The sequence below is a fragment of the Prunus persica genome, chromosome G2, assembly GCF_000346465.2.
Source record: "Prunus persica cultivar Lovell chromosome G2, Prunus_persica_NCBIv2, whole genome shotgun sequence".
Classification (NCBI taxonomy): domain Eukaryota; kingdom Viridiplantae; phylum Streptophyta; class Magnoliopsida; order Rosales; family Rosaceae; genus Prunus; species Prunus persica.
The window spans coordinates 27,062,989-27,090,184 of record NC_034010.1 but is presented as its reverse complement, the minus strand read 5'-3'; the positions used below and the strand labels follow the sequence as shown (position 1 = coordinate 27,090,184).

At 37.6% G+C, this 27,196-nt stretch overlaps 6 protein-coding genes across 8 annotated transcripts; 2 read left to right on the top strand and 4 right to left on the bottom strand.

Annotated features, from left to right (window-relative positions):
* LOC18785586 (reticulon-like protein B16) lies at nucleotides 301-3,735 on the top strand. Its single transcript, XM_007218234.2, has 5 exons — nucleotides 301-778; nucleotides 2,144-2,324; nucleotides 2,417-2,558; nucleotides 2,880-2,949; nucleotides 3,213-3,735. The coding sequence occupies exons 1-5, from the start codon at nucleotides 622-624 to the stop codon at nucleotides 3,377-3,379; spliced, it is 717 nt and encodes a 238-aa protein (XP_007218296.1). The 5' UTR covers nucleotides 301-621; the 3' UTR covers nucleotides 3,380-3,735.
* Nucleotides 3,884-6,114, bottom strand: LOC109947211 (macro domain-containing protein VPA0103). Its single transcript, XM_020557052.1, has 7 exons — nucleotides 5,842-6,114; nucleotides 5,389-5,437; nucleotides 5,194-5,296; nucleotides 4,995-5,090; nucleotides 4,834-4,908; nucleotides 4,420-4,489; nucleotides 3,884-4,158 (listed from the first exon to the last, which is right to left on the bottom strand). The coding sequence occupies exons 1-7, from the start codon at nucleotides 6,055-6,057 to the stop codon at nucleotides 4,084-4,086; spliced, it is 684 nt and encodes a 227-aa protein (XP_020412641.1). The 5' UTR covers nucleotides 6,058-6,114; the 3' UTR covers nucleotides 3,884-4,083.
* Nucleotides 6,209-10,572, top strand: LOC18785348. Of its 3 annotated transcripts, none has more exons than XM_020557050.1 (13): nucleotides 6,209-6,411; nucleotides 6,538-6,702; nucleotides 6,863-6,958; nucleotides 7,073-7,207; nucleotides 7,323-7,391; nucleotides 7,469-7,550; nucleotides 7,652-7,760; nucleotides 7,937-8,144; nucleotides 8,564-8,677; nucleotides 9,224-9,355; nucleotides 9,551-9,631; nucleotides 9,951-10,067; nucleotides 10,350-10,571. In XM_020557050.1, the coding sequence occupies exons 1-13, from the start codon at nucleotides 6,313-6,315 to the stop codon at nucleotides 10,434-10,436; spliced, it is 1,494 nt and encodes a 497-aa protein (XP_020412639.1). In that variant the 5' UTR covers nucleotides 6,209-6,312; the 3' UTR covers nucleotides 10,437-10,571. The 3 variants fall into 3 exon arrangements, with proteins under 3 accessions (XP_020412639.1, XP_007219036.1, XP_020412640.1); XM_007218974.2 differs by having other exon boundaries at nucleotides 7,465-7,561; XM_020557051.1 differs by lacking the exon at nucleotides 6,209-6,411 and having other exon boundaries at nucleotides 6,587-6,702; nucleotides 6,883-6,958; nucleotides 7,465-7,561; nucleotides 10,350-10,572.
* On the bottom strand, nucleotides 10,949-14,675 carry LOC18785488 (phosphoglucan phosphatase LSF2, chloroplastic). Its single transcript, XM_007218726.2, has 5 exons — nucleotides 14,020-14,675; nucleotides 12,816-13,021; nucleotides 12,279-12,449; nucleotides 11,819-12,030; nucleotides 10,949-11,189 (listed from the first exon to the last, which is right to left on the bottom strand). Exons 1-4 carry the CDS (start codon nucleotides 14,279-14,281, stop codon nucleotides 11,827-11,829), a joined length of 843 nt encoding a protein of 280 aa, XP_007218788.1. The 5' UTR covers nucleotides 14,282-14,675; the 3' UTR covers nucleotides 10,949-11,189; nucleotides 11,819-11,826.
* LOC18784638 (adenine/guanine permease AZG1) lies at nucleotides 16,031-18,316 on the bottom strand. The gene has a single exon (XM_007218871.2). It carries the CDS (start codon nucleotides 17,984-17,986, stop codon nucleotides 16,238-16,240), a length of 1,749 nt encoding a protein of 582 aa, XP_007218933.1. The 5' UTR covers nucleotides 17,987-18,316; the 3' UTR covers nucleotides 16,031-16,237.
* LOC18784693 (CBL-interacting protein kinase 18) lies at nucleotides 24,955-26,644 on the bottom strand. The gene has a single exon (XM_007217953.2). It carries the CDS (start codon nucleotides 26,461-26,463, stop codon nucleotides 25,138-25,140), a length of 1,326 nt encoding a protein of 441 aa, XP_007218015.1. The 5' UTR covers nucleotides 26,464-26,644; the 3' UTR covers nucleotides 24,955-25,137.

Sequence of the window (27,196 nt, the reverse complement as noted above, 5' to 3'; positions counted from 1 at the left end):
ATAGAAGATTTTTCTACTGAAGCTGGACCTGGAGGTTAATTCTCGCGCCACGACGTCGTTCCATTGTTTGATCTATGATACTGTAACAAATGACACCCCATTAGAATTACATTGAGCTTAAGTTGAGCTGAGGAAATATCATCAATCAGCAAAATATTTGTCCAATCCCATTTCATAAATTTCATTTTGAATAGTGAAATTTGAACCAAAAAAAAGTTAGTGGGTAGTGCTCCATGGTCTCGAAGTTTCAATATTTAATGTCTAATTGTCAACTATGACCCAAAATTTCCAAACTTTATGGCATGTTTAAGCTTGTAGATCTAAAAACATGCTGCGCATGATGTCACACCCTAGAAAATTAAATAAAAAAGAGTTGGTTTGGGAAAAGAAGAAAAAAAAGAGTTACTGTTACTATGTTTTTGTCATTGGTTTATTGGACGAGTGTCTTGGCTTAGAAACCCGTGCAGACCGAAGTCTTCAAACACCGGATGATTCAGATCCCAACTGGGGACTGTCTTGTTGTTTTTGTTTTGTTTCAATTCTCGGAGAAACAACTGCGAATTTATAACTGTTTACTCTTTAGCGATAGATATTGAAGTTTAAATTGGAGGGTTGAAGTTGATGATGGAGAATTCACAAGATTTATGCAACACAGAGGGAGATGGGGATGGAAGGAAGGCCGTGGCTTCTACTTCTTATACCCCAACAGCAGGTAGCTCTGGGTATCGGTTGTTTGGTCGTCAAGGGTCAGTGCACAACTCCTTGGGTGGAGGTCAAGGTGAGGAAAGAATTAAACTTTTGTCTGACATTATTGAACTTCTATGACATTTCTGGGATTTTGGGTATGTGGAATCTCTATTTAATTTCCTTTTCCTCTTTTCAAGTTTGGGTTTTGTCACTTGTCTCCGTTATCTGTTGAAAATGCTATGTTTTTAGCTTCTTGATCATCTGAAATGATGCTGATCACGGTTGTTTATATTTGGATGGAGCAATATTGAGTGGCATTTACTTTGTAGAATTGATTGGTCAGCTTGAATGTAGTTCTGATTTGTCACAAACTAGGGCTATCCTGTGCATAAGGTTTTTTATTCTCTATTGATTGAAATTAGAGTTGACTTTGGATAACGAAAACCAATAGATGAATGAAGGCATAATGTGGAGGTTGTGGTAAAGAGGGCAGTTCACAATTATGTTCATAGTTGAAAAGAATGTGTGGTTAGTTAAATCTGCGAAGGGAAAGAGATGCCTGAAATTATAGAGGGGGAAAAAGATGGTTTCTTTGGGAATTTGTTTTCATCTCCACGCAAGTGATTAAACAAAAGAAAAAGAAACAATGAAAAAAATATTTGGAGTGGCATCACTTGCATTTTCTAGAGTAGGAGATGGCTGTGTCGAAAGGCTTGCTTCGTGAGGCAAGTAACTGCCTTTTATGTTGGACCTAGGGAAACTGAATTGCAAGCTGCCTTTGTTGGTTTCTTTGAGTTACTTTGCCGCAGAATGGCTCTACCAGCGCCGTCTCTTCCCAAGAGTTTAAGTATCGTGACAGTGAGGAGCAAATGCCATTGTTTCATGTGCAAGACTTCCTTTTTCAGTTTGACATATGCAAGAGTACAGATTTTTTATACTTTGTTGATGCATGCAGAAGAACTTGAATTAGGTTGATATAGTCTAGGCTTCTAGTAGTGCGCATCCAGTATGCCCCTTTGTCTAGTGGTTCAGGAAAATCTCATGTACAAGGAGGCAAATTATTGTTGAATGCTTCTTTTTAAAATTTAAAATCCATTGCTTGTCAGAACGCAGATAAAATTGCCTCATTCTTTCTGGAATTTCACATTTGTTTTTCCAGAAGAGTCTTTTAAAATAGCTAGGCTAGTTGTTCCCTCATATGCATATGTGAACAACTCGAATGCAGGATTTGAATTCCAATATCTGAATTTGATGACGACTTTAATCTGAGCTGAGAATGGTTTTCACTTCCAAATAAAGAAGTGAGAAGTTAGTTAAAGTGATCAAACCTGCCAACATCAATGTCTTAACATTGTTTACGGTTTACCTGCTACAGCCTATATTTGTATAAATACCTGTGTTCTTTTCTCAGTATTTTCTTAATTTGTTTTCTTACTGTCTGTCCTTTCCTTTTTAGCTGCTGATGTTTTGTTGTGGAAGCGGGGGCGTGTTTCCTTTGGTGCTATCGTTGTTGCTACAATTTCTTGGCTCCTCTTTGAGCGGTCTGGATTATCATTCTTATCCATTTGTTCAGATGTCTTGCTGATTTTGGTTGTACTGTTATTTCTTCGAGCCAACTATGCTGTTTTCAGAAATAAGTACGAATATTCTTACCCTCTTCACTTATATTATTGTCAACCTAGCAGTGAAACTGTTTTCAATGAGGTTAACTATCATATTCTTTGAGTAGACAATTACAAACATTACCGGAGCTAGTACTATCAGAGGAAATGGTTAATAATGCTGCAGCATCATTTCGTGTCAAAATCAACAATGTGCTGCTTATGGCTCATGACATCACGCTTGGCAAAGACTTTAGACTGTTCTTCAAGGTCAGTGTTATGTGGCATGTTACACTAATACCATAGGAACTACCTGGGCTTTGTAGCTGTCTAGCGAGTTTAGTCAGGCCTTTAAAGTCTCGCTACTGTGCTTCATTTTATCTGATGAAAATAGAGTACCCAGATGGAATGTGAATTTTCCATGGCTTGTAGGGTAAATAGTTGGAACAATTGTAATCAGGGTAGAATATATATTTGGGATTCAATGTCTATCTGGCTGACACCAGATTAGTTGTCTTTTAACTTTGCATTTGCAAATATTACTGATTCGAATGAAGAAAGTATCTTACCAAGCTACTGTGCATTTGACAGGTGGTGGTTTGTCTGTGGCTATTGTCTGTCATAGGCAGCTTTTTCTCATTCTTTACACTTGCTTATATTGGTATGTGCACCATCCTCCTGGGCCTGTTAAATGAATGATCTGTGATGTCCCATATGAAGCTTTATTGTTATTTTTTGGCATTTCATATACCTTATGCAATGTTAAGCAGAGGCAATTGTGTTAGTTCTTCCAAACTTTGCTTTATATTTGTCAAGTTCTGGACCCATTATGCCGAATTATGTTCTTGCAAAAACAAAGTGGGGGTTGATACATGTAAGTTTATTGTAAAGTTTTGTACTTATATTCTGCTTTAATGGTGGCAGGTTCAATCATATCGGTAACACTTCCTGCCTTGTACAGCAAATATGAAGAGACTGTGGACAGGTGTTACGGAAAGATCCACCGACAATTTTCAAAGCATTATAAAATCGTGGATGAGGGTGTTTTCAACAGACTTCCGAGAAATGCACCCAAGGACAAAGATTCCTAATGCGGAAAACTTAGATGCAGACGCATAAAGTCATTGATTCATACCATTGAGTTCGGAATTTTGTTTGTTATAAAGTTGCCGATATGTTGCTTCGCTACTGCTTCCTCATACAAGACCTAGCAGAGTTTTCCATTGTTTTTGTTCTGGTTCAGTCATCTGTATGTTGCTTTCTAATTGTTTGATGAGGACGTGAAATGTTCGGTTACTTAAATGGGCAGAGTTTTCAGCATAGAATGGTTTCCCATCTTTAAAACTGGAGATGAATAAAGTTGGACAGGCTGAAATTGGTTTCTTATGCGATGAATTATGGATACAAATTTAATGAATCTGGAATATAGCAAAGCCATGTTTCCTTCTTTCCCCGCTCCGCAATTCAAGTAGGTTTATGCCTATCTCCATTAGCTGATTGTATATTATTTGAGTCATTTAAACAAAGTCACTTATAATCATATTCAATGCCTGACTTTTGGCCGTCCAGTGTGAACCCACAAAACACTAGGCAGCTTCTGCAAATTCATACATATTGTAATAATTCCATGAAATTTCCATCATAATAATAACTCGAGTATCTTGGCAACATAAGAAGATATTCACCATTTGTTCTACACATTACAAGTCAACACTCTACATGAAAAGTTTTGCATCCACATATGATGACAGAAAGGTAAGTCATATATCTGCTAACTGCTTGCTCCTGGTACATATTAAGCTTTAAGCAATTCATTGGCCTTGTCCAACCAAACAGTGTAAATATCATCTGCAAACAGAACAAAGTGCACCTGCAACCAATATAAAATGAAATTGCCAATGAGTTTTTGATAAAACTCAACTGGTCAAGGGATTGATTACATTAGTCAATTTTTATTTAACTTCTAAGCAAGCTTGTTTGATAGCTCTCTCGATGGCTTTCAAACTGGGAAAAATGTTGTTTTCCACAAGAACAAATCATGGCCCTTCTAATTAAAGACATTGAAAATGTAGAACCAAATGATAAAGCCCACATTAACACCATGTCATGAAGAAAAAATATGCATACATACCTCCTTTAGGTCATTCACAGACTCTCTAATTGTAGACAAAGCTACTGTGGCTGCTTCATCATAAGGATATCTGGAAGAATATGGCAATGATGAGGAGATTATTCTGTTTGTCATTTGTTTACAACTTCAAATCAACAAGTCCATACAAATTTCTTTCAGTAACAGATGGGGAAAAATAGAATAAATAATCTAATACTATCAAGCATGAGGTTATATGACTTGAGACCATAAATACACAATTTGCCCCACAACGAGAAACAGGACTATCTTTCAACTCCATGTGATGGAAAGCGAGAAAGATTATAGATCAATTCAATACACCTCATGCAACATGATCAGATGTTACTATGATTCTTATCCTCCAATGTAAAGCTTATGTACTAGAGCACCAAGGAAGTTCTTTTGTCAACTTACCCATACACGCCACAAGAAATGGCAGGAAATGCAACATACTGAATGTTGTTTGATTTGGCTATGCTCAAGCTGTTCCTGTAATCAAGTTTCATGAAAGGAATTTCAATCAGGAGTAACAAATTAAACTACCAAAAAAGCAGCAGCAAGAAACAGATAACAACCTGTATGCAGCACTCAGATAAACTTCCGGGTTACTGTCAGAACGATAGATCGGTCCAACAGTGTGAATTACATGAGAAGCAGGCAACTTAAAACCTCTGCATCAAGCACAATGTATTTTGATCACTGCTTATGTGGCGTACGAATCAAAAACCAAGTGATGCCATAAGAACAAAGAGTAGTTAAATCATGAGAACTTACTGGGTAATCCTTGCTTCTCCAGTGGGACAACGGACACCAGGCCTGACTTCTGGGACACTATAGCATGCTTGTAGAAGATCTGGGCCAGCAGCCCTATGTATAGCTAAAAGAGCATTGAAAATCAATAAAGTTACAGTGGGATCATTTCAAAAGATCAACATAGTAATAGAAAACCATATCGGAAAACAAAACTACCTCCATCTGCACCACCACCTCCAAGCATTCGCTCATTTGCTGGATTAACCTACAAAAATGTCTATCAATATGCAATAAACCATGCTCAAATTGATGACAACTCATGTGTGATCGTTGAAAGAAATTACACGAAACTGGAGTATCTTTTCAGAAACATGGCACTAGTATTCAGTGAGAGCAATTTGGCATATTCATGGAGCTGATAATAACAGTGCATAATAACATTGAGAAAATCTAACAAATAATCTAATTTTACACAAAATTGAACATCCTGATTTGAGGTTTTGTTGTCCCAGTAAGAGAAAAACAAACATATTGACCATGTTAAGAGTCAAGACCCAAAAGGCTCAAAAGTTCCCTGCTTTCTTTTTCCTGTTATTTCTCGGGAACCAAACAGAAGAAAACAAGAAGAAAACAGTATTACAAAGTCCAGAGAAATAGAGAAGGACTGACGATGGCGTCTGTGGAGCCGTCGATGAACCACTTGGTTATATCTCCCTTTTGGATGACAAGAGTGCTTGAAGCAGATAAAGGGAAGCGAACTGCTCCTTCTCCATTAGACATGGTTGAAAGCTTAACGGAGCAGCGAAATTTTGCAGGGTTTGGTGCGAGTCTGAGTGTGAAAGCTGAGCTGAGAAATTTAGATGCTTTACTCAGGTGGCTGGGCATGGCACACTTGGTACAGCCACAGAGAGAGAGAGAGAGAGAGAGCAAATGGGCACAATCTAATTTGTTGGTTTTGCGGTGTATATGACGAGCTTTGGGCCAGCCCAGAACCCAGGCCCAGTCACATAATTTGACTTTCACACGACCATCTTCAACCTCGAACCAAGCTGTTTCATTTCGTTTCCTTTTCTTCTTCTTATTATCAGAACCTAAACATTTATCAACCATATCATCAAATCCTCCATTTACAGGGGAGAGATGAGTAGGTCTCGAATAGATGCAATTCTCTCCACATTCGTTGTGGTGCATCCTCACGAGACCTCAGCTTTGCTGCACTCCTCATCTTGCTTCTTCTTTGTAAGCCTGTCTCAGCTGTTACTCTGTTTCTCCTATATTTTTCAATCCCTTTGCTTAATTGCATTACTTTCTTTAGTTTATGAATTGGGTTTTTGTTTTTTTAGCTTAATTTGATTATCAATGCAGATTTTGTGTGCCTACTTCGTGGTGCTTCCATTGCGCGATGAGGGTGCAATCTCTTTAGGCCTATCGAGCCTCCCGGGTCTGTTTGTGGGGTCTTTGGTCCTCACTTCGATTGCTGCGCCGGTTGCAACTCTCATTTTCTCTTTGCCTAATGTTTCTAAAGGCAAGGTATGTGTGTATCCACCATTTGCTATATACCCAGTTTGGATATGGAGTTTGAAATTTTTATTTTTACTTAAAAAACAAACCGAGGTAGCTGGTTCTTACCAGATTTTAATTTCTGTTTCTTTACATGTCGCTCTGTAATAGTTGCTTCTTGAAATTCCAGGCTTTGGTTTTAATGCACAGGTTTTTTAGTGTATCGCTTGTTGTATTCTTCTTTCTCTGGCATTTCTCATCGGCTGGAGCACAACAAGAGGTGAAGGTGAGATGAAATCTCATGAGCTTACAATTACTTCTGATTTGGTTGCTTTTATACTCTAGAAATATGATTCTGGGTTTATTCATTCATATTGATAGCTCCCTTCTTTGTATATAGGGTTTGGTCACTATGTCCTCCAATTCAGTAAATGGCCAAAATGTTGATGTTAATCAAGCCACTACTGCATATTCCATAGGGTGGGAGAACCTTGGTTGGTTCTATGTCTCTGTCAGAATTGGATTGTTCCTCTGGGTATGAATATGTCGAAATCACTTTTTTCAATAACTGTTAGAAACTTTTTGTGTGTATCAAAAATAATGTATTTATCAAGTTTTGTATGGTGATACAAGTTTCTTCTTTTTTGAAGATTGCCCTACTTAATCTAATAACAATTTCTTCAACTTGGGCTCGAGTAATTGATGTTATGGACAGTGAGGTATGTATCCTGCCACACGAATTTGATGGCAACTAAAAAATTTTGTCATGCATTTAACTTGTTCTGTATTCAGTCAGGTTCAAGATTATTTGGTTTTATTGGTGCTGGCGCCACACTTGGACAGCTTTTTGGGTCATTGTTTGCCACGGGAATGGCTAGGTTGGGGCCATGTATGTTTGCTCAAACAGACTTTTGAAATTTGATATTTTCTCTGTGTGTGATGTGTGATGGGTTTTATACCATGCATTGTTTTGTTGCAGTTCTACTGCTATTTTCTGCATTGTTAATGGAGTTTGCTGCACAGTCATCAAAAGGGATAACCCTGGATGTATCCCATGTCCATGTCCCTGAGGAATTATCACCCATCAGGTCAACTATATTAACAAATTTCTCTTTGATTTCTTTAACATGGTACTCAAACTGACAAGATATGTTTGCTGGAAGGTGGAATTTGGATCAGAAAAGTGAGCCTATGAATTATCTTATCGGTTACAATTTTGTAAAAATCTCTCTAGTTCTTGACTTGGTTTCTTCTTTGGTATTAGAGAAGCTGACACTGATCGGAAAAATGAGCCTGATGGGCAAACCATTCGCAACAGAGGAAATTCCCCTAAGTCACCTACTCTGGTGGTGAAACCTCAGATTTGGGCCATCTTAGATGGATTTTGGTTTATATTGGCATCATCTTACTTGTTGTATGTATCTTTGTTCCTGTGGCTGAATGCAGTTATCTCTTCATTCTTTTATTTTCAGGTAAGACCATCCACTGTCATGAGTTCAGAATTAGTATAAATCAGCCTCTCTATCTGTGTTACTTGTCTTGATTGTCTGTAGATATGATGCCTCTCCCATTATATTTTTATTTTCCTTTCCTCCTGTTTGCTGTCTGTGGAGGAACTACTTAATGATTTGGCATCTTCTTATGAGAGTTTTAAGGAACTGGCTTTCTGCTTTTTCCAAGAATCAGATAAATTAATGTACTCTTAATTTCATTTATCTGATCAATGGCAGTATGATTCTTCTTGTGTATTGTGCTCCATTAGATTTTTTAACTCTGTATAGCATGCAGTGTAATTAACTTAAGCGCTGATGTGAATTTTATTAACCAACTCTTTCCTTTCATTCCTTCCGACTTTCTGCTGATTCTTATCTCTGTTTTTCTGTAACTGCAGAAAGTGAATGTCATTGCCATGACCGTTACTAGCTCTCTTGGAAGAAGAAAATTGTTGGCTCAGATAAACAGCTTTATTGCTGTTTTTATCCTTGCTGGACAACTTACCATAACGGTATGCGGTTCTTAGGATGAGCTTTTGTTATGTAGTTTTTGTTTTCTCTAGTTTTTAAAGTAATTAACATGAGATATGCTGTGTAGAATGTTTCCTTACTGAAAGTGTATACTGATTAGCTACTTCATGTTTGCAGCTGTTTTTAAATTTATCGCCTTTCAGCTTTCCTGTTGAAGGCTATTTAGGTGCCCTATCCTTTTAGATTTCTGTTGTAACTAGAGTGAAGAAAGAAAGCTAGTCTCATGCCTGGATATGTTTCTATTTCTAGACATTTTAAGAAAAAATTTAATATTCTTGAAGCAAATCGGGGAGCGTTTTTAGAATGCCGACTTGTCGGATTTTGATAGTGTTTTTGGAATGAATGTTGCTCCGAAAGTGCCATGCTGTGTAACTGATCTATTACATGGTTAAACTGTGTATTTACTGATGTATTTACCATCTTAGAATTCCAACAATTGTTTCCTCTTATGCATATATTTTATATCATCTATCATCATGGGCATTTATCTATAATCACTTTCCTATGTTTTTATGGCACTTTCACAGGGGCGTTTTCTAACTGTTGTGGGGGTTACTACAGCTATTTGCGCCACTCCATTTGTTGCCTTCTTAAATTTGGTTGCTATAGCTGTCTGGCCAACTTGGGTGGCCGTCGCAGTTTCTGAGACCCTCCGGAAGGTTTGTATTCTCTAACTTCTGGGTTCCGTTTTTACCCTTTCAAAGTTTATCTTATAACGCAATTTAACCAAGATGTCTGCAGGTAAATTGCTTGAAACATGTTAATTGTATGTAATATGCATAGGTGAATCTTTTTGCATTCTGGGAGAAAGATGATCTTACAGTTTTCTTTCCTTTTTTTTTTCTTTTGTGCAGTTTGTCACTTATGTTGTGACCAGGCCTGGCAGAGAACTCCTATTTACTGTTGTCTCACAGGATGAAAAATACAAAGCCAAGGCACGAGCTTCTAAATTCTTTTTACATAGAAAATTGGTTTTTTTATAAAATATGTTCATCCACGAAACTGTGTGACTTGGTGCTTGCTGTTGGTGTCTTAGTTTCCTCTATATGAGAAAGTGCTTTAATAACTTTGATGCATGCATTGGCGCTTGCTATATAAAGTAAAACAGCAAAAAGAAGTCTTCACTATAGCCATTCCACTCAATACAGGATCTCTTATTTGGTGTCTTATTTTGCATTAATTGTGTCGTGTGCAACTTTAAGCAAATCACCGAACTATTTGAGACATTATTTCACTAATTACATCATACTGCAGGTTTGCATTGATGTATTTGTTCAAAGACTTGGAGATGCTACAGCAGCAGGAATGTACAAACTACTTTTCAGCACTGTTGATGGGAGAGCATCAACTGTGTCTCTTTACGGCCTGCCTGTATGTGTGAAATCTCATCCCTCTCCCGTTTTCTTTTTCAGTTCGGGTATAAAAACACAAATTTGGTTCCCTGGACCTTAATGGTTCCTTCTCCCCCAAGTCCAATGGTGGAGGGTGTATCCTGTTCTATAGTTGTTTCTTAAAATCCTGTGTTTAGCTTTATGAATTGTTGTCGCCCGAGTTTTGTTTGGCACCTGGAATTTGTAAAGCATTTGCATCTTTTTTCCCGACGATTTCTCTCCATCAAAGAATAACGAAGTATCTCTCTTTGATCTTTTCCAGGTCTGTTTGCTGTGGATAGTGATCGCGTTTCATTTAGGCTGCCGTCAAGCAGAACTTGCAAAGCTCCGGACTCGTTCGACTTCCTAATGTTTCCTCATTACATTTTTAGCTATTTATTTATGTAAAGATGAATCATTTATGAACTTTTAAAGAACTACAATTATAAGAAGTTTTGTTAGCTCTTTTGTTATAGACATTACACAAGGGCAGCTTGCCAGTCAATTTTTTTGTATATGATGTCATACATAACGTAACGCATGTGCCTTTTAGCAAACGCATTAGTAAATTAACAAGCCAATATTAACCTTTGAATCTAGTGGGTTTATCCACGTAAGCATTGATGATTAATTGGAAAAGAATTGCACTTTACGGATTCATTAATAATATCAGATTTGCAAGTACACAATACTGTGATTGCCATCTCAATGCCACATCTATTGTGGTAACATTTTTGTTTTATAGTAAATTTAGGTTTTACCCATAAAAAAACTTTCACTTTTGGAAAAAGCCAAAGCTTTTTCAAAAAAGACAGAATAACCTCTCAACTTTCAAATCAAAGACATGCAAATGTAAAGGATTTATTAGGAAATCAAAAAATAAATAAGGGCAATTTTGTCCATTTTTGCTTCTTTTAAAAATTTTCTCTCTCCTTTGGGCTTTTCCAAAGTCTCCCTTGTTTTATTCATACACTAAGCTAAATACTCTAAGGTGGATGGAAAAAAAGATGAGCATGCTTGAAAGTCATCCATCCAGCCTGCACCACCTATCTATCCCCTGTACCAACTCTGTGTGGCACCGTGTTGATGTACAATATTTTCAACTTGATAACGCCATGGAAACCTGTCAAGCATCAACATGCCTTCACAATATTAGCAATCATGGTAGGAAAATTGTATGGCAGCACATTACAAGATTCTTAAGATATGAATCAGTTTACTCAAATGTGTGGAAAAGGATTACAACAAAAAGGTGCAAAAGCAATTTTTTCAGTGTCTGCATTTTAACAAGTAAGGAAACTATTTTGTGAGAAATCCTAAACCCTATATGAGAAAGCCAGAAATCATACAACACCAAGTGTGTTCTAAAGAAATTTTGGGCAGAATCGTATTGCCAGCCATGCTTAGGATATGAGAATGGCATCTGATTTAGAACAGACTAGAAGGTTTGCAGGAGAATCTGTATTTTTCATTTTACTTTTTCTGGAGAGGTGTTGGAGGTACACCAGAAGTTTGACAAATCACCAACAGCCCAAGACGGCTGAGCAAGGCAACCAATCAATTTTTACAAAGCTGTAACTTCACTTTCTTTACTCATGATGCAAAATATGACACGCTAACAGAACAACTACAAGAATTGCTGGCCAGTCAAGGACAGGTTTCTTGGAAAGCTCAGCAACAGACACAGCCCTTAAGGTTCCATAGCAGGCTGTCCTGTGATTATGGATTAAGTTTAAAACAAGAATTGCTTACCCAAGTGCTCAAGTTCCACGGAGAGAATAGATGTGGTCTCGAATTAAGTTCCTTTCCCAATCTGCTATATCCTCAAATGCATATTCAGGAAGATTCTCAAAGGACTCCTTCCATGGATCATTCTTGGTCAGATCATAGGTAGCTCCACGTATTGCCCTCTTATTTGGGCCACAAGGTCTCTTGGAAGTTAGTGCATCGTATGCTGCATTTAGCTGCACATAGTCACAATAGCTGTCAAATTTTTGAACAATTCCTTAACTGAAGCAATGAAAAAAAATATCACTTTCTTGAATAATATGGTCATCCTTCAGGTTTCATAGCCTTTCAGACTTCATAAAGGTCTAAATACATTGCTGGAATGCTAAAGTGTTGCATGTTAAAAGGCTGTCAGCAAAAGGATTTTGGCATTGTGCATTTCTCAATGAAAGATAGAGAAATAGATGGATAAACAAGGACTCACATTCATTCCAAGGAACCAGTACATGTAAGCAATTGCAACAGCTGGGGCCCTTCCCAGTCCAGCAGTGCAATGCACATAAACCTTTCCTTTTCCCTCAGATATGGCCCATTCTAGCGATGAAACTGCTTTAGGTAGACAATTTCGCAAGGAATCTGGATCGAAATCCTTTGCCTACAATGCATTGATATTAAAAAAAGAGTAAGGAAAATGCACATAACATAAGTTTCCATATCCCCTAAATGTGATTTCTATTATTGTAAGATCCAGAAAACTTATTATATTGTTGGTCCCTGAAAGGTTTCCAACATCCAGAAAAATTGTTTATTGTTGGTCTGGAATGTTTTCCAGAACAGAGCATGAGGCGCTTATGCAATCCAAAATCTTGTGTCTAGAAACCAGCCATCAGTAAGATGAGGGCTAAGACAAAAAAGTATGCTATGTTTAGAAAGTTTGGGACCTTGTCCAGGTAATTTTAGTATGAAACCCTATGAATATACTTTATCTGTTAAATAAACGTTGCAAAGGATTTTTGCTTACCGGCCTCCTCATGTGACGGATTCCAAGTTCTTTACACCTTTTTATTATTGACTGCAAGTCAATTCCCCAATACTCAACATCCTTGTCCTGCTGCAAGTTCAAAATGTATGCCACATTCTCTTCTTCCTTCAGGTGATCTATATCTTCAGGTTTCTGAGGCTGGGAGCCCACAATCAAGTCATCAGTTATCAATGTGTAATTCATGCCTGAACATTGGACAGGAACAATCATATTAGTTGAAGTAACCAGAATGAATTACATGGTACTACTCTTTCTACTGGTAAGTGGAATGGGATTTGTTTGTTTCTTTAACATGTCGAAAAGCGAAGCCCGTTCGCTTAAACTTGACCTATTACCATTGTCCTAGTTATTCTGAATTCAGAACAAGAAAATGCAACATAAGGTTCCGGTTCCGTATTGATTGATAAAAAGGGAAATCCGAATCCTCAACAACCTCAGCAAAATGGCATTCCTTGCTGCTTAATATCGTAGTAACATGCATACACATATGAGCATGATGTGATCATAACTAGCTAAAATAGTCAAGGTCCTAGCAAAGTGATGAACTTATCCCCAAAAGAAAAACAGTTTTTTATGCCAAAAAAGAGGGAAAGAAAAGGAAAATCAGTTTCTGCAGCGGCAATGCAAACTTTTCTCTGGCACCCACTTCCATAAGGGAATTTTAAATTAGGCAAGAATTTCTTAAAGAAAAAGGTGCAATGAAAAGTTAATCAGTAACTATCTCAAAGCACTAGTACTCCATTTAAGTAAGTAAAAGATCAAAAGTGTGCAACTGGGTCATCGGGATCATACACGCCCACTCTAGAAATATGTGAAAGGAAGCACTACAAACAACTTTTCGTTCTGGTCATTATAGCACATAAAGGAACAAAAATTAAAATACAGTAACATAGATTTCAAATGGGTTGTTAATAAACTGCATTTAGCAAACCAAAAAACTAATCTTTTTAACAACAAAAAAACCAACTAATCAGAAAAAAAGAGAGAGACCCACAACACTGTCCACTTAAAGCAAGACTCTTTGAATTCATATGACAACTCCATCACAAGAAATGAAAATAAAATGAAAACAAAACACAGAACCATCCATAAACAAACTGATTCTTATAAAAGCACAATGAAATTACAAAAAAATGGCTACAAAATGTGAATGCTTGACATATAAGATGGGGAAGAGACTGACCCAGATCATGGTGATACTCATATGGGTTCCTCATCATCCTCTTCATAGCTGTGTTGTACTCCTCGATCGTGTTCTTGGAATTGGAGGATCTGCTGCTTGTGGGGTTCTTTTCAATTCCACAAGAAACTTTGTTCAATTTGAAGGAATCATTGGAAACCATGAAACAATTGCATGGAGATTTCTTAATCTTCTTCAAAAAGACATCATTTTCAAAAGGAGCTATGAAGACTGAACCAAAACAACTGTTGCCAACACTCGCCATTTCTCTCCAGCTTCTTTGCCCGTCTTCTCCCTGTTAGTTAGGAAATCAGAAATTTATACCATACAAGTAATCTGTCCAAAATGCCCTTGGCCTGCACTCAAATTCCCAATGTGAGGCCAGTGAATCTTCCAAGTTCCCAAGACGATATTTTTCTTATGCAACAGATTGATTTAGGATCATAAAATCAGGTTGCCCATGGACCATATTATTGGTTCACTAAAATCCAACCTTTTTAGTAAACTATTTTGGCATGTGGTTTTCACTTTTCAAGAAGTAGAAGTTTAGACCACTTTTCAAAGACTTCACCTTTTGTCTACAGCCAGCCATGAATGGTTTCATTTTCTAATTTTCTGAACTTTTGTTTGCAGTTGATAAAGTGTACCTTCTCTCCTTCTAGTGGCAAATATTAAGGCTTATTAGAACAGTAGCCTTTTCCTCCGTTTTGGGTCAACAACAAGAACACATATTATTTGTCGATCTACATCCGACTATCAAATAGTGGAGGCGTCAAACAGGCCGTATCGGGTTGTTGTAATTTGATAATAAATACACAAGAAACATATTAAATATGATTAAATAATTAATCATGGGTTAGAGACCATCAAATTGTTGCCAGACAAACTCAAAAAACGTATCTAACAAAACTAAACTGGTGTCATTTCACATGAGAACCTGCATACGTGTACACTGCTGTGGCTACAAACATCAAATCATATTCTTATTTGTCTCTTGGGTTTATTGCCTTGATTGTGTTTGAATAAAAACTCCAAAACATGGCTTTTTCAGGATTAGAAGACACTTGCACCATGGTTGATGTTTCATGTCAGATCAACACTCAGGCAAGAATATGTTCTCAACCCAACTTTGCTTCTCTCTAGCTTTTCTGCTTTTTCTAGTTTTCACTGCAGAATTATGTTTATCATGAGGATTAGTAGCAAAAAGAATATTGATCATCTGTCAAATTTTCAGCTAAACCAGCCAATCATCTATCAAATTCCTGCCCATGTACGATCGTACGCGTAATCCAAGTCTCAATTATTTGTACACAGAAAGAAAGAAAAAAAACCAAAACAAAAAGTGGGGGATTAATGCTCTTGTTGTGAGTTTGGTTTGGTGCATACTTTAGGATCAATCAGTTAAATCCCCACTCAAACAACACAAGGACAGGTGTTTGGTCTTTGGTTAGTAATAAAATCCCCCACTAAACTCTGCCTGCTTGATTTAGATGGTCCCCTTGAAGGAACATTGTGAGTTGAGTTGTGGCTTTCATTATCATAGATGGAGGCCAATTAGCCGAACCAGAAAATACTAAACCAGAATTTTCGAGTCCTTTAAGCCCATCCCACCACACTCATTTAAATTTAAACTCAACCTGGAGATGAGAATATCACTTGTTATACCGAATCTGAAGTTGATTTTCACCTGTCCTGGTTGAATGGCAAGTGCCATTATTTGCTTCATTTTAGTATACTTTATGTCATTAATCTTATCTTGTGGCATGAAAAAAAAAAAAAGAAGCTTACTTTATGGCTTATGCGCAACCTCTTTTTCTATTTGTTTAACAGATTTATTAGCAGAACCAATTACAAAGAAGAACATATCAAAAGGTATGGATTGCAGAAAGGCAAAATACATATCTGGTCACACAACTATATATACATAATTATATTATCTTTCACAAAAAAATGTAACTATGGAATACTACTACTTGGCTATCCTGCTGTAGTATTCTATAATTTCTCGTAACGATGAAGAAAAAAGACAAATAGATAAGGTCTTATTACTGTGTTGGTTAAGATAAAAAGTTCCAATTGGTCATACATAATACAAACAAATAGATATTTATCCCCACCCCCCCCCCCCCCCAAAAACCCCCAAAAAAGAAAGACAATATGTAAGTATGTACATTTTCTATGAACCCATATCCCCAATTTTCCTATATTGAAAATTGAAAAATTAAACCTCAATTTCAAGCACTTTTGCAGTTGGGTTTTCTCCTCTAATTTGGTCGCGTGCCCCATTGACCCCAACACCTCCTTCTTCTCCCTTTACAATCCCAAGTTTCACAAAAAGTTCATGGCCCCAATCCCATATGTGCAGCACAATGAAAGTCCCAATTCCACCAATGAGCCCGTAGGCTATTGAGTAAGTCAACGGCATCAGTATCAACGTCACAAAGGCTGGGATTGCCTGTCGCATGTCGTCCCACTCAATCTCCACCACTGACTTCATCATCAGCACCCCAACCAAGATCAACGGCGGGCCCACTGCCCAAGCTGGAATTGAAGCCAATAACGGCGTGAAGAAAAACGCTAAAAAGAAATACCCTGCCACCGTTAGCGCCGTTAGCCCCGTACGTCCGCCCTCCCGTATACCCGTAGATGACTCGATGAATGCCGTTACGGGTGACGTGCCGAGCAAAGACCCCACCACAATTGATGTAGCATCTGACATAAAAGCAAAGTATTGACCTTCGAAATTGCCATCTTCATCTGCAAAACCGGCGAATCGAGCCATGGAATATAAAGTTCCGGTAGTATCGAGTATATCTACGTATAAAAATGTAATTAGTGCTTCCCAAAAATACCCTTTTCCTATACTTTTGAAGCTCAAGGCCCCGGCCGTACTCTCGATCGTATGTACATCCACGACCTTCTTGAAATACTCATAGGCAGAGTCACCTGCCTCCGTATTTGGAAACGCCGTTACCTCAGTGTTACGGAACCACGAAACGGCCGTTACAAAAACAATGCCGTAAATCATAGCTCCTTTAACATTTTTCACCAGACAATACGCAATGATTATGAAGCCAACGATGCCGAGCCAAAACGTCGGGCTTTCCATTCGGTCACGGAGACACAAAATATCGCCAGACACCGTTCCGCCCTGAATCAAACTAACGGTGCCGTTAGCGGCCGCTATGACGGGAGCCAACGACGCCCGTGACGAAGCGGGGCAGGCTCCGAGTGTCACTAGCGTCGACGAACTGTACCCGATTAACCCGATTCCCTGGTTGCTTTGCAACCCAATAAAAGCCAAGAAGAGCCCGATACCCGCTGAGGAGCTGATCCGAACCGGCTTCGGAACCAGTTTGGCGAGTTTGGCGCGTAACCCGACTGCGGAGATGAAGAGGAAAATCAAGCCTTCGATGAAGACGGCGGCTAAGGCGCTCTGGTACGAGACATTACCCGACCCGTGAAACCCGACGACTGTGTAAGCGAAATAGGCGTTGGCGCCCATTCCCGGGGCTAAAGCTAGAGGGAGATTAGCGAAAACGCCCATTATGAGACAGCCGATCAGAGAAGAAGCGACGGTGGCGACGATGAGGTCTTTGCGGACCCGGTCTAAGCAGGCGGAGTAGCCCGGGTTGACAGGGTCGAACTTGCAGGAGGGGCCGGGTTGGATGACCCGGAGGTTGGGCCCTGTGCAGTTCTGGAGGGATTGGGTCTGGTCGGAGCAGAGCTGGACGCAATCGGATACGCTGCAGGTGCCGCCGGAGTCGGAGAGGATGGAGGCGTTGACGGCGAGGATGTAAGCCATGGTGAGAAACGTGGCGGTGCCGGCCCGGAGCTCGGTGGTGAAAGTGGAGTTGCGCTCGGCGAGTTTGAAGTGCTTGCCGACTCGGGTTTCGGCAACGTAGTTGTTGAGGCGAGTTAAAGGTTTCAAGGGGCGTGGTGGCGGTGGCTCGTGAGGCTCCATGACCATTGAAGAAGTTTGAAGTTTGTGTTGTGTTGCGGGGTTTAAAGAGCTTGAGAACTTGGAAGTTTGCTGGTGTTTGCTTAACTCGGTCTATACATGGAGATGGTGACGGTGATGCGGGCGTGGGCTCTGTTGTATGTATGTGTTTTTATATAATAATATGAATATATAAATATATATACACATAAATGTAGATAGAGGGAGAGAAGTGGAAGATTAGTAATGCCAAAATGTTATTTGCGTGTGAAGGGAAAGATTCCAAGGGAGAGGGATCTTTTATGCAGTGAAAGGTATCTCCAAAGTTGGAAATTGTATTTCTATTGGATCTTTTTAGTGTTGGTTTTGTGTTTAGAGTTGTGCTAACAATCTCAAGTAACACATGATTGGTTGTTCACTGTGGATGTATCAAATGCTATCATCACTTGCATCAACAATTGACGTTCACTCACCTACGTTTAGAAAAAAAAACTATATAATTTTATTACTGTGCTAATATCTTGTTTTGTCAACAATAATCTCAACTAAATCGCCAATAATGACTTGAACTTCTCTAATGACATCACTTACACAAAATAAGTCAGGATGGGTATTTGAATTATGGGTATCATATTGAGGATTTCGTCTACATTTACTAGCACATGAGTATCACAATTATTCTTATTCCTAATTACCTAAAAAATCATGAATTATTTTAGTTAGGGAGTAGTCGATCTAATTCTAACTCATTATTTCCATATTCATAATTTTCCGATTCATGACCTGTCTGATTTCAAATAAACATATAAATTTCCCAAATAGACTTTGACTAATATATATATTGCATAAATTATAACAATTTTATCTTTTAAAATAAAGTCAGAGCATTCGTTCTTGACAGACGAAAACATAAAAACGTTGATTGCATCTTTTGTCTTTCTTACTAATCATGATGTGAAAGTTGAAGAAAAACTATGCATTGAATTTACCCTTAATTGGTTACCTAATCATGCTCTTTCTTTGAAAGAAATTCCCTAAACATAATCTTGACAGCAACAATCATGGAAATTTTTTATTTTTATTTTTGACATAAACGTTTTTGCCAAAGCATTCATATGTGGTCAAATAGGACGATCATTATCATATATTTATTAAAATGAAATTATGAAGGATAGGGACACTCTTGTTTTGTGAGGTGAGATTAAATTAAAAAACTTTATAAGTAATGCATATGTCACTTCAAAGAAGAACACAATCAATTGTGAGCTGTGGTGTTATTTCTCAACCTGAAATATTGTGACCAGACCAAACCCACCAAGACCCGTAACCAAATTGGTTAAAGTTCAAAGTCAAATATATATATATGGTGTCTGTTTTGATTCAACCACTCATTTTGGTTCATAGAACGTGGGAACATGTAACGATAGTGGCTGTGGCTGCTGCTGCCGTCCAGTTTCCAAATTTAAAAGTGATGATGATCGCAGGTGGAGACAAATAAATAATAAAACCCACAGGTAATGCCTTGAGAGGCAGAAGTTGACTTTTATCAACCAGAGAAAAAATTGCAGTACAAATTGTTCTTCTTGTCTTAATAGTTTAATTAGCATTTTGTTATGAAAACTGCGGCTACTTTGTTGTTTCTGTGTTTTCACACTCAACGTCGACACCACCGCTCTCCCTAATAATCATTTCATAATATATTTTTCAAAATATTAAACTGGCTTGAGATTGTTCAGCGGGGGTTACCAAAGTGATTGTGGCCTTCCTCTTCCTCTCTGCTTGACTCCGAAGATTGAAATTGGAAGGAGAATATTCATAGCTGATACTTATTTTGTTTGTTTTTGTTATTTATTTTAAATCAACGTTAGCGATTAATTAATTGAAACCAAATTACCAATCGGGATCAACCTTGATTATCAGCATAAGAACTTTCGTCTGCCTCTGTGTGTTGTGTGCTTAAAGTTATGATGCAACTTGCGCAGCTGGAGCGAGTATATATATATATATATAGAAAGCTTGGGGTCAAACTGCAATAATTCCCACCTTTCAAGGATCTAATAGTGGATTCCACGTAAGATTATTTTTTTGGTAACCTCTTATTCTAACCAAGCTGTTAATCAGTAAAACCCGTCTGTCAATTTTGAACTATTCAACCAAATTAATGTTTTCTTAAGAGTGTACAAGTGATGTTAAAGATAGTCACAGTCAGTGAATCGTTAATGAAAATGAATTTCACAACTTTATAATTGATGACAACTAAATGAATTTCACAACTTTATAATTGATGACAACTAATTACGCACGCATGAGCGACTATTGTAAATACGCATTTGAACTGATGTTTTTGTTCTTTCTTATCTAGATAGAGGGCCTAATAGTCCAATTACTGTGATATCTTCCGTACGTGTGCATGCAAAGTTGGGTGACTATCTATCATGATTCATGAGAGTCATTAATTCTGGCAAATTGTCAAAGTTTGAGAGGCCCCAAATCCACCATGTATAGAAATTAATTAAAAGAAATTTGATGAACATATTCATAAATTCAAGCAAGTGTGTAAAGCTCTTCAATTATTGAGTGACAACTTCACGAGAGCGGTGTCCTTGTTGGTGAAGGCACAGTAGTTTTCAGAATTGAATGCCATATCTACTTCCATGGACACTTACTCAGACAGGATATGGGCAAGAAAAGAAGACTCTCTGATCATATCAGAAATTGCAGAGCAGCTCACAGACATGTATGTATTATATATATATATATATATATGTCAAAAATCAACATAGTAAATGAAAATGGGGCTCAAAGTTGTTCGAGTTAGGTATGTGCTTTAAAATGTGCCTATAAATTTGCAGGCTTTTTTGTTCCAGGAGAATTAAAGAGGAGAAAAGAAAGAAAGAAACCCAAGAAGAAGCTGCCATGCCAGCTATTTGGTGTTGAAAAAACAGACACCATTCAGAAAAAGAAATTGCGCCCTTCTTTTTCCATGCCAAACCGACCTACCTGTTCCGTGATGACTTTTTTTTTTTTCCACCAGCAAATCATATTTACCTGCTGCCATTGTAATTATAATATTATTAATGAATAAGCTGGTTTTAAGCAGTGTGATCAGTCGTGCCTCTTCAGCTGGATGCCATTATTTATCTGCTTTCTGTGAGGGGAATTATAATCATATCATGGTAATGTAAAATTTTCCTTTAGATGATTATGACAAGCACAAAGGGATAAATCCTTGAGGGATTCGGATTAAGCAGGAATTGGCCACCGCGCCCCACACCATGAGAAACTTTTTAAAGTCCAGAAAAGTAATAATCATATGTTATATATCATTTAAGACAAAGTTTCTTTCTTGTATAAGTTAAACCGACAATGATGGAGGACATATTTGAGAAGGGTTTTAATTAGTTTTAGAAAAATGGCATCTCATATTATCATTAGGTTTGCTGGACCCGCAATTTGCCCCACTTGTACAATCATGTCATCTAGTAGGGTGATGTAAGTTGAATTTCGTGATGATCAAATATTTTTTTTCTACTATGATTGTTTCATCCATATGAATCTTACATGCATCAACGATTGAGAATCGTTTATTTACCAGATCAAGCGTAATATCTAACTTTTGCATTGTTTAAAGCAAATCCATAATTAAGTGGGATATGCTTAGTGTAAGAAACATTTCTTATTCCCTAATGATAGGATTTTTCACTGAATCCCCAACCAATTTCGACAAAAATAAAAAACAATGCACTAATAACACTTGGTATTGGGCCCACGATTTCCTTAGTGTGGCACTATTTTTTGATTCATCCATAGTGTGAGACTTTTGAATGGCCAAGAAGAAGGTAAGAAGCTTTTTCCTTTTTATTTTTATTTTTATTTTTTTGGCATTCCACAGTCTACATACATTTCCATATATATATATATATATATATATATATATTTCTTTGAAAGCATGCAGGACAAAGCTCTTTCGGCTTTCCTTTGGTTAGTGAAAGGTGATTTGATGTTGAAGTACAAGTTGCTTCAAATATCCCAATCTCTCAAATCCCATATGTTGCTTCCAGCCATCCAAAAGATCTAAACTTTTTTTCTTCCTCTCCACCTATATCTCATGAATATAATATATATATATATATATATGGACTTAATTTGGACTTTTCTTGAGCAAAAATTGTATGTAATTCTAATCCTAACTTTTTCTTTTGCTAAATCCACCTTTGGGATTGGGGTTCCTTGTTGTAATTGAACCCCACAATTTGTCTACAAATGTAATTAACAACGAACGGAAATAAAAAAAACACCATTAGAAAACCTTAATATATATTAGTCACTGTTCAACTTTGAAGTTGAAAAAGATTTGACATAGTATGTGATCAAGAGAGTGATAATATTGGGGAGGGGAGAGAGAGAGAGAGAGAGAGAGAGAGGTTGCTTTTCCTTTGAATTGAATGTATAATGAAGAAGGCATTGGTTTGCTTGGCAAAGACGTAGGCTTTCTCATGGTCGCCTATAATATCTTCAAAATGGTAAGCGTGAAAGTTACATGAATGACATGACAACCAATAGAATAAGGATAAGGAAACAAAACCCCTACAAACATGAATTATCCACTCAAAACTATCCCATTAATTATATATAGGGGTGGCAATTTCGGATACGACCCGATACACGACTCGAAATCCGCACGAGAAATTAGCGGGTTCAACCCGCACGATAAAAAAACAGGTCAATTTCGGGTCAACCCGTTCTGACCCGTTTAATAAACGGGTGGGTTTCGGGTCAACCCGCTATAATACATATCTAACCCGTTTATTAAACGGGTCGTGTCACGGGTCGTGTCAACCCGTGTACAACCCACTAAAAAATAAAGACAAATGGAGACTTCAACACAACACACAAGGGGTTTCGAACCCCTCCCATCCTCATTTTCTCAAACATCTTATCCATCATGCTACAACCAACTTTGTGATTTTATGGTATGACTTTTGATATTTATAATGTTTCTTTTTCTTTTGAGTTTTCCTTTCTTTTCCATCTCCCTTCTCCTCTTTTTTTTTCTTTTTTTTTCCTTCTTTCTTCTCCTCTCTCTTTTTTTTTTCCTCTCTTTTCCTTTCCTCTTCTCTCATTTTTTTTTCTTTTTTTTTCTTTCTCTTTAGTTTTCTCTCATCTCTCTTTTTTCTTTCTTTCTTTCCTTCAATCTTCTCTCTCTCTCTCTCTCTCTCTCTCTCTCTCTCTCTCTCTCTCTATTTTTTTTCTTTCTTTTCCTTCTCTCCTCTCTCTATCTTTTTTCTTTCTTTCTTTTCCTTATATTTTCTCTACTCTCTCTGTTTTTTTTTAATTAAAATTTTTTCGGTTGTGAGTTTTGTAACATGTATGTTATTCTTTATGAACCCGTTACACGACTCGAAACCCGCACGATAAAAGACGACCCGAACCCGACACGACACGTTTATTAAATGGGTTGGGTTCGGGTTGAGCATTCTTGACACGTTTATTATCCCGACACGACACGAACCCGACACGACACGACCCATTGCCAGCCCTATATTAAAGTGGTAGAGCCCATCTCTGAGGCATATCACACCAGGCAACTCAAGTTTCATGCGTCTTATCTGCTATATTATATATTTTTGAGTGTCCCATTTTTAATATGTAGTGTATAATTGTAGATATTGGTTTAGCTAAATTAGTTAGAGTGGATGTGCTTCTCATTTTGCATTCGAGTTTGAATACCTACTTCCGTATTTTTGATCTATTAGATTAAAGTAGAATATATTCAATATATAATTAAATTACAATATTTTTTCCATGGGCCAAATTAAAAGGCAAAGAAAAAAAGAAAAGAGTATGGTGCATGTGCTTTATCAAGTGGAGATGGAACCCCTTATGGCTTATGAGGTGGGGACAATTTAGGATGGTTATGATATATATACCATCTCTTTCTTCTGTCTTCTTTGTCGATCTTCAATGGGACAGTGGAGAACCAATCTTGTTTCTTTTACCATTTTCTTATATTTGTGGATATCATGTGGGCTCTCTCTCATCATTGCCCTTGAAACGTTTCTAATACTAATAAAAAGTTTTTCATTATATCTTCCCCTCTAATCTCCAACCCCAAACCTAAACTTTTATGCATTATTTTTCCACACTAATTAAATTCAATTAATCAATTCAGAATCGGAATTTGAATTATGAGTCAAATCCTTGTGGGTTGCCAGCAGCATTACCTGCCCTTTGATTCCACCAAATTCGAAGGAGGGGGTCACGTGGCCAACCATGTGTTGGCCCATCCCAAGTCGATGATTCTTGTTGACCAGATTCTGATGATTAACCAATTAAAAATGGTTGGTTTTTAAGGTCTTGGAATTTAGGGGTGGCAAAACTAAAATAGAAATATGCTTCACAATGTCGTGCTTTTTTTTTTTCCTTTCTTTTTTGTGCATCTTGCTTAATTTGGTGCCATGCAGGTGCAGCAATCAGATGGAATATGCTAACATGGGTTCATGCCAGCTGCTCCAAATGATGATGATGATAAAAAGTCGGATACCTTTATCATGACAAGTGACTCAAATAATTTTTTTTTGGTTGTGTGGATAAAGATGTGTAAAATGGATATGTTTTGTCACTAGCCATTTCAATACAATTCATGGCTTGAGCCCAAAAAAGTTCAGAGCCTAGCCAAACCTATCCATGGCTCTGCGTATGGTGATAAAGAATCTGAGACCCGAATAGGGAAAATACTTTCCTCCTCCCTTTGTAAGTAGGAACTTCCACATTTCTGTTATTGACAGGAAGATCTCTTTATCGGGAAGCAGGCAAGAAGTATTGCCCAAATAGTTGAGTCCACCTGATGGGTCTGAATTTGTGATGAAGGTTAGCTTATAAACTTTGCCATGGTTTCCAAATATTGTATGGGAAATGCAGAAAATGTACATATAAAGATTGTGTTTATATTGAGCTCAGGTATAAGCTTTGATATTTTGTTAAAGATTAGACTGATAAAAGGGAAGATTTTAGGCCTCACTCATAATAATATTTGACTTGAACCTTGCAGTTTCAATTGAGGCCAGATATAATAATAATATATCACAGTAAAACAAAACTTCAAAATTAGAAAAGCTTTAGATCACTCAAGAATAATGAGATATATCACAGTTGGGAAGAATGCTGCTGTTGTTGTTTTGTTACTGTTTCTCCTCACCTTGCCATGCCCACACAATATCTTTGAGAGCTGGTCTTATATCCTCCTTCAGTATCTTCTTAAATTCCAATGTATCACCATTGGATTTCTTCATCTCAACTAGATAGAAGGATGGAGTGAACTCAAAAATTTCAGTCTCTATGGACAATGCCCCCTTCCTGCCATCCTTGGATTTCTCCAATTTCAATAACCCTCCATCCTTGTTTACTTTCAGCCTCAGCTGCTGGGCAATGTCCTCCAGCTTAGATATAATTGATGAGGCAGACTGCACAGATGTGAACTGTGCTTCTTTCTTTGTATCTTTTCCCATAAACAAACCAGACAAATCAAATCCACTTGAAAGAGAGATGATATCAAAAGCATTCAAATTGGTAGGTCTGGCCAACTCTTGCTTTGCCTCAGTATTATGATCACTGCTGTCACAATTATCAAATGCTGCATCAACATCCACCAAAGCCCGTTTTTCGACTTCTGTTATAGTTGTAATGGATTTGGAGCTGAACCCTTTTCTAAACCAAGGACTTTCCATTACGTTTGAAATGAGAATCCTTTTATTTGGGTTGGGGTTGAGGATTCTTGACAGAAGCTTGCGCACTTCAACTGAAAACCAACTGGGGCATTTATACTCGGCTTTGCCTATTTTCTTATACATTTGTATAAGATTTGTATCATGGAATGGCAGGCAACCAGCCAATAGTACATATAAGATCACCCCACAAGACCAAATGTCAGCTTTTTCACCATCATAGGCTTTTCTACCTACAACTTCAGGAGCTACATAGGCAGGAGTTCCGCAAGTTGTGTGCAATAGGCCATCTTGCCTCTTAGATTCAGCAAGGGCACTCAACCCAAAATCTGATATCTTTAATGTTCCATTTTCATCTAACAGCAAGTTCTCCGGCTTCAAATCACGGTGATAAACACCTCTGCTGTGGCAAAAATCAACAGCACTGATCAGCTGCTGAAAATACATCCTTGCCATGTCCTCCTTGAGCCTTCCTTTTGATACCTTGTGAAAAAGCTCACCACCTTTGACATATTCCAAAACAAAGTAGATCTTGGTTTTGGTAGCCATGACCTCATAAAGCTGCACTATGTTTGGGTGTTTAACCAATCTCATAACAGATATCTCTCTTTTAGTTTGATCAGTTAGGCCAACTTTCGTAACCTTCTCTTTGTTAATTACCTTAATGGCTACATTCTGGCCAGTTTGGAGGTGCCTTGCATGATAAACCTTAGCAAAGTTTCCTTGGCCTAACAATCTCCCAATCTCATACTTTTGCATCAACACCTTACCCTTATTTTCCATTCCAAATCTTTTAACTCTAATTAATACACAACAACAATACTAATAATAATGTGCTATATATCCTGCTACTATGAGAAATTTTACTCACAGGCAAGAGCGCCATTCAACGCATCAGAAACTCTCTTTGCGGCTTCAATTTGCAATATTTGGACCCTGATCTCAGTTTCACTGTGTGTTTAGGATCCAACCTCATCGAGAATGTACAAGGGCAGGCCAGAGTGAAATCTATTTCAAAGGGTTTGATGAAAGAAAAGCACATCTTTTTGCATTCCTCGATGGCTGTATTTTGCACTGCATGAGAAAGCGAAGAGCCCAGCAGGAAAATGATTAAGGTTTCCCAAAAGAAAGTACCAGAACAATCCTTATAACAATAAACACATAGATATGCTAATGCTTATCATTCTGAGACTAACAATTAATAAAAAGGAAGTTCCACATTCTATCTTTCTTTTTTTTATACTGAAAACCTTGTCATCTAATTCATCAACCAAAAATTCAGATACACCACACTGACCAGAGGGATGTATCAAAACTAAGGTAAAAGTTACTTTTCCTATATAGAACTCAATGCAAGTTCCTCAAGATCATCAAAATTAAGCAATCAAACAAAGCAAATCTTAAAATTAAATTGCTGATCATCAAACAAATTCTCCTACGGATCATCGAAATCCATATACGCAATCTGTATTCGGCCAGGCACAACAAATCAATGTCTATGAAAACAGAGTGAAGA

Coding starts and splice junctions, on each gene's coding strand:
- LOC18785348 (XM_007218974.2), top strand. CDS start 6,313: ATGAGTAGGTCTCGAATAGATGCAATTCTCTCCACATTCGTTGTGGTG. Junction 7,562..7,651: donor AATGGCTAGGTTGGGGCCAT/GTATGTTTGCTC, acceptor GTTTTGTTGCAG/TTCTACTGCTATTTTCTGCA. Junction 8,678..9,223: donor CTGGACAACTTACCATAACG/GTATGCGGTTCT, acceptor GCACTTTCACAG/GGGCGTTTTCTAACTGTTGT.
- LOC18784693 (XM_007217953.2), bottom strand. CDS start 26,463: ATGGAAAATAAGGGTAAGGTGTTGATGCAAAAGTATGAGATTGGGAGA.
- LOC18784638 (XM_007218871.2), bottom strand. CDS start 17,986: ATGGTCATGGAGCCTCACGAGCCACCGCCACCACGCCCCTTGAAACCT.
- LOC109947211 (XM_020557052.1), bottom strand. CDS start 6,057: ATGCCCAGCCACCTGAGTAAAGCATCTAAATTTCTCAGCTCAGCTTTC. Junction 5,297..5,388: donor AGGTGGTGGTGCAGATGGAG/GTAGTTTTGTTT, acceptor ATGCTCTTTTAG/CTATACATAGGGCTGCTGGC. Junction 5,091..5,193: donor GGAGAAGCAAGGATTACCCA/GTAAGTTCTCAT, acceptor TGCTTGATGCAG/AGGTTTTAAGTTGCCTGCTT.
- LOC18785586 (XM_007218234.2), top strand. CDS start 622: ATGATGGAGAATTCACAAGATTTATGCAACACAGAGGGAGATGGGGAT. Junction 2,325..2,416: donor TATGCTGTTTTCAGAAATAA/GTACGAATATTC, acceptor TTCTTTGAGTAG/ACAATTACAAACATTACCGG. Junction 2,559..2,879: donor ACTTTAGACTGTTCTTCAAG/GTCAGTGTTATG, acceptor TGCATTTGACAG/GTGGTGGTTTGTCTGTGGCT.
- LOC18785488 (XM_007218726.2), bottom strand. CDS start 14,281: ATGGCGAGTGTTGGCAACAGTTGTTTTGGTTCAGTCTTCATAGCTCCT. Junction 13,022..14,019: donor TGAGTATCACCATGATCTGG/GTCAGTCTCTTC, acceptor TCCAATGTTCAG/GCATGAATTACACATTGATA. Junction 12,450..12,815: donor TCCGTCACATGAGGAGGCCG/GTAAGCAAAAAT, acceptor AATGCATTGTAG/GCAAAGGATTTCGATCCAGA.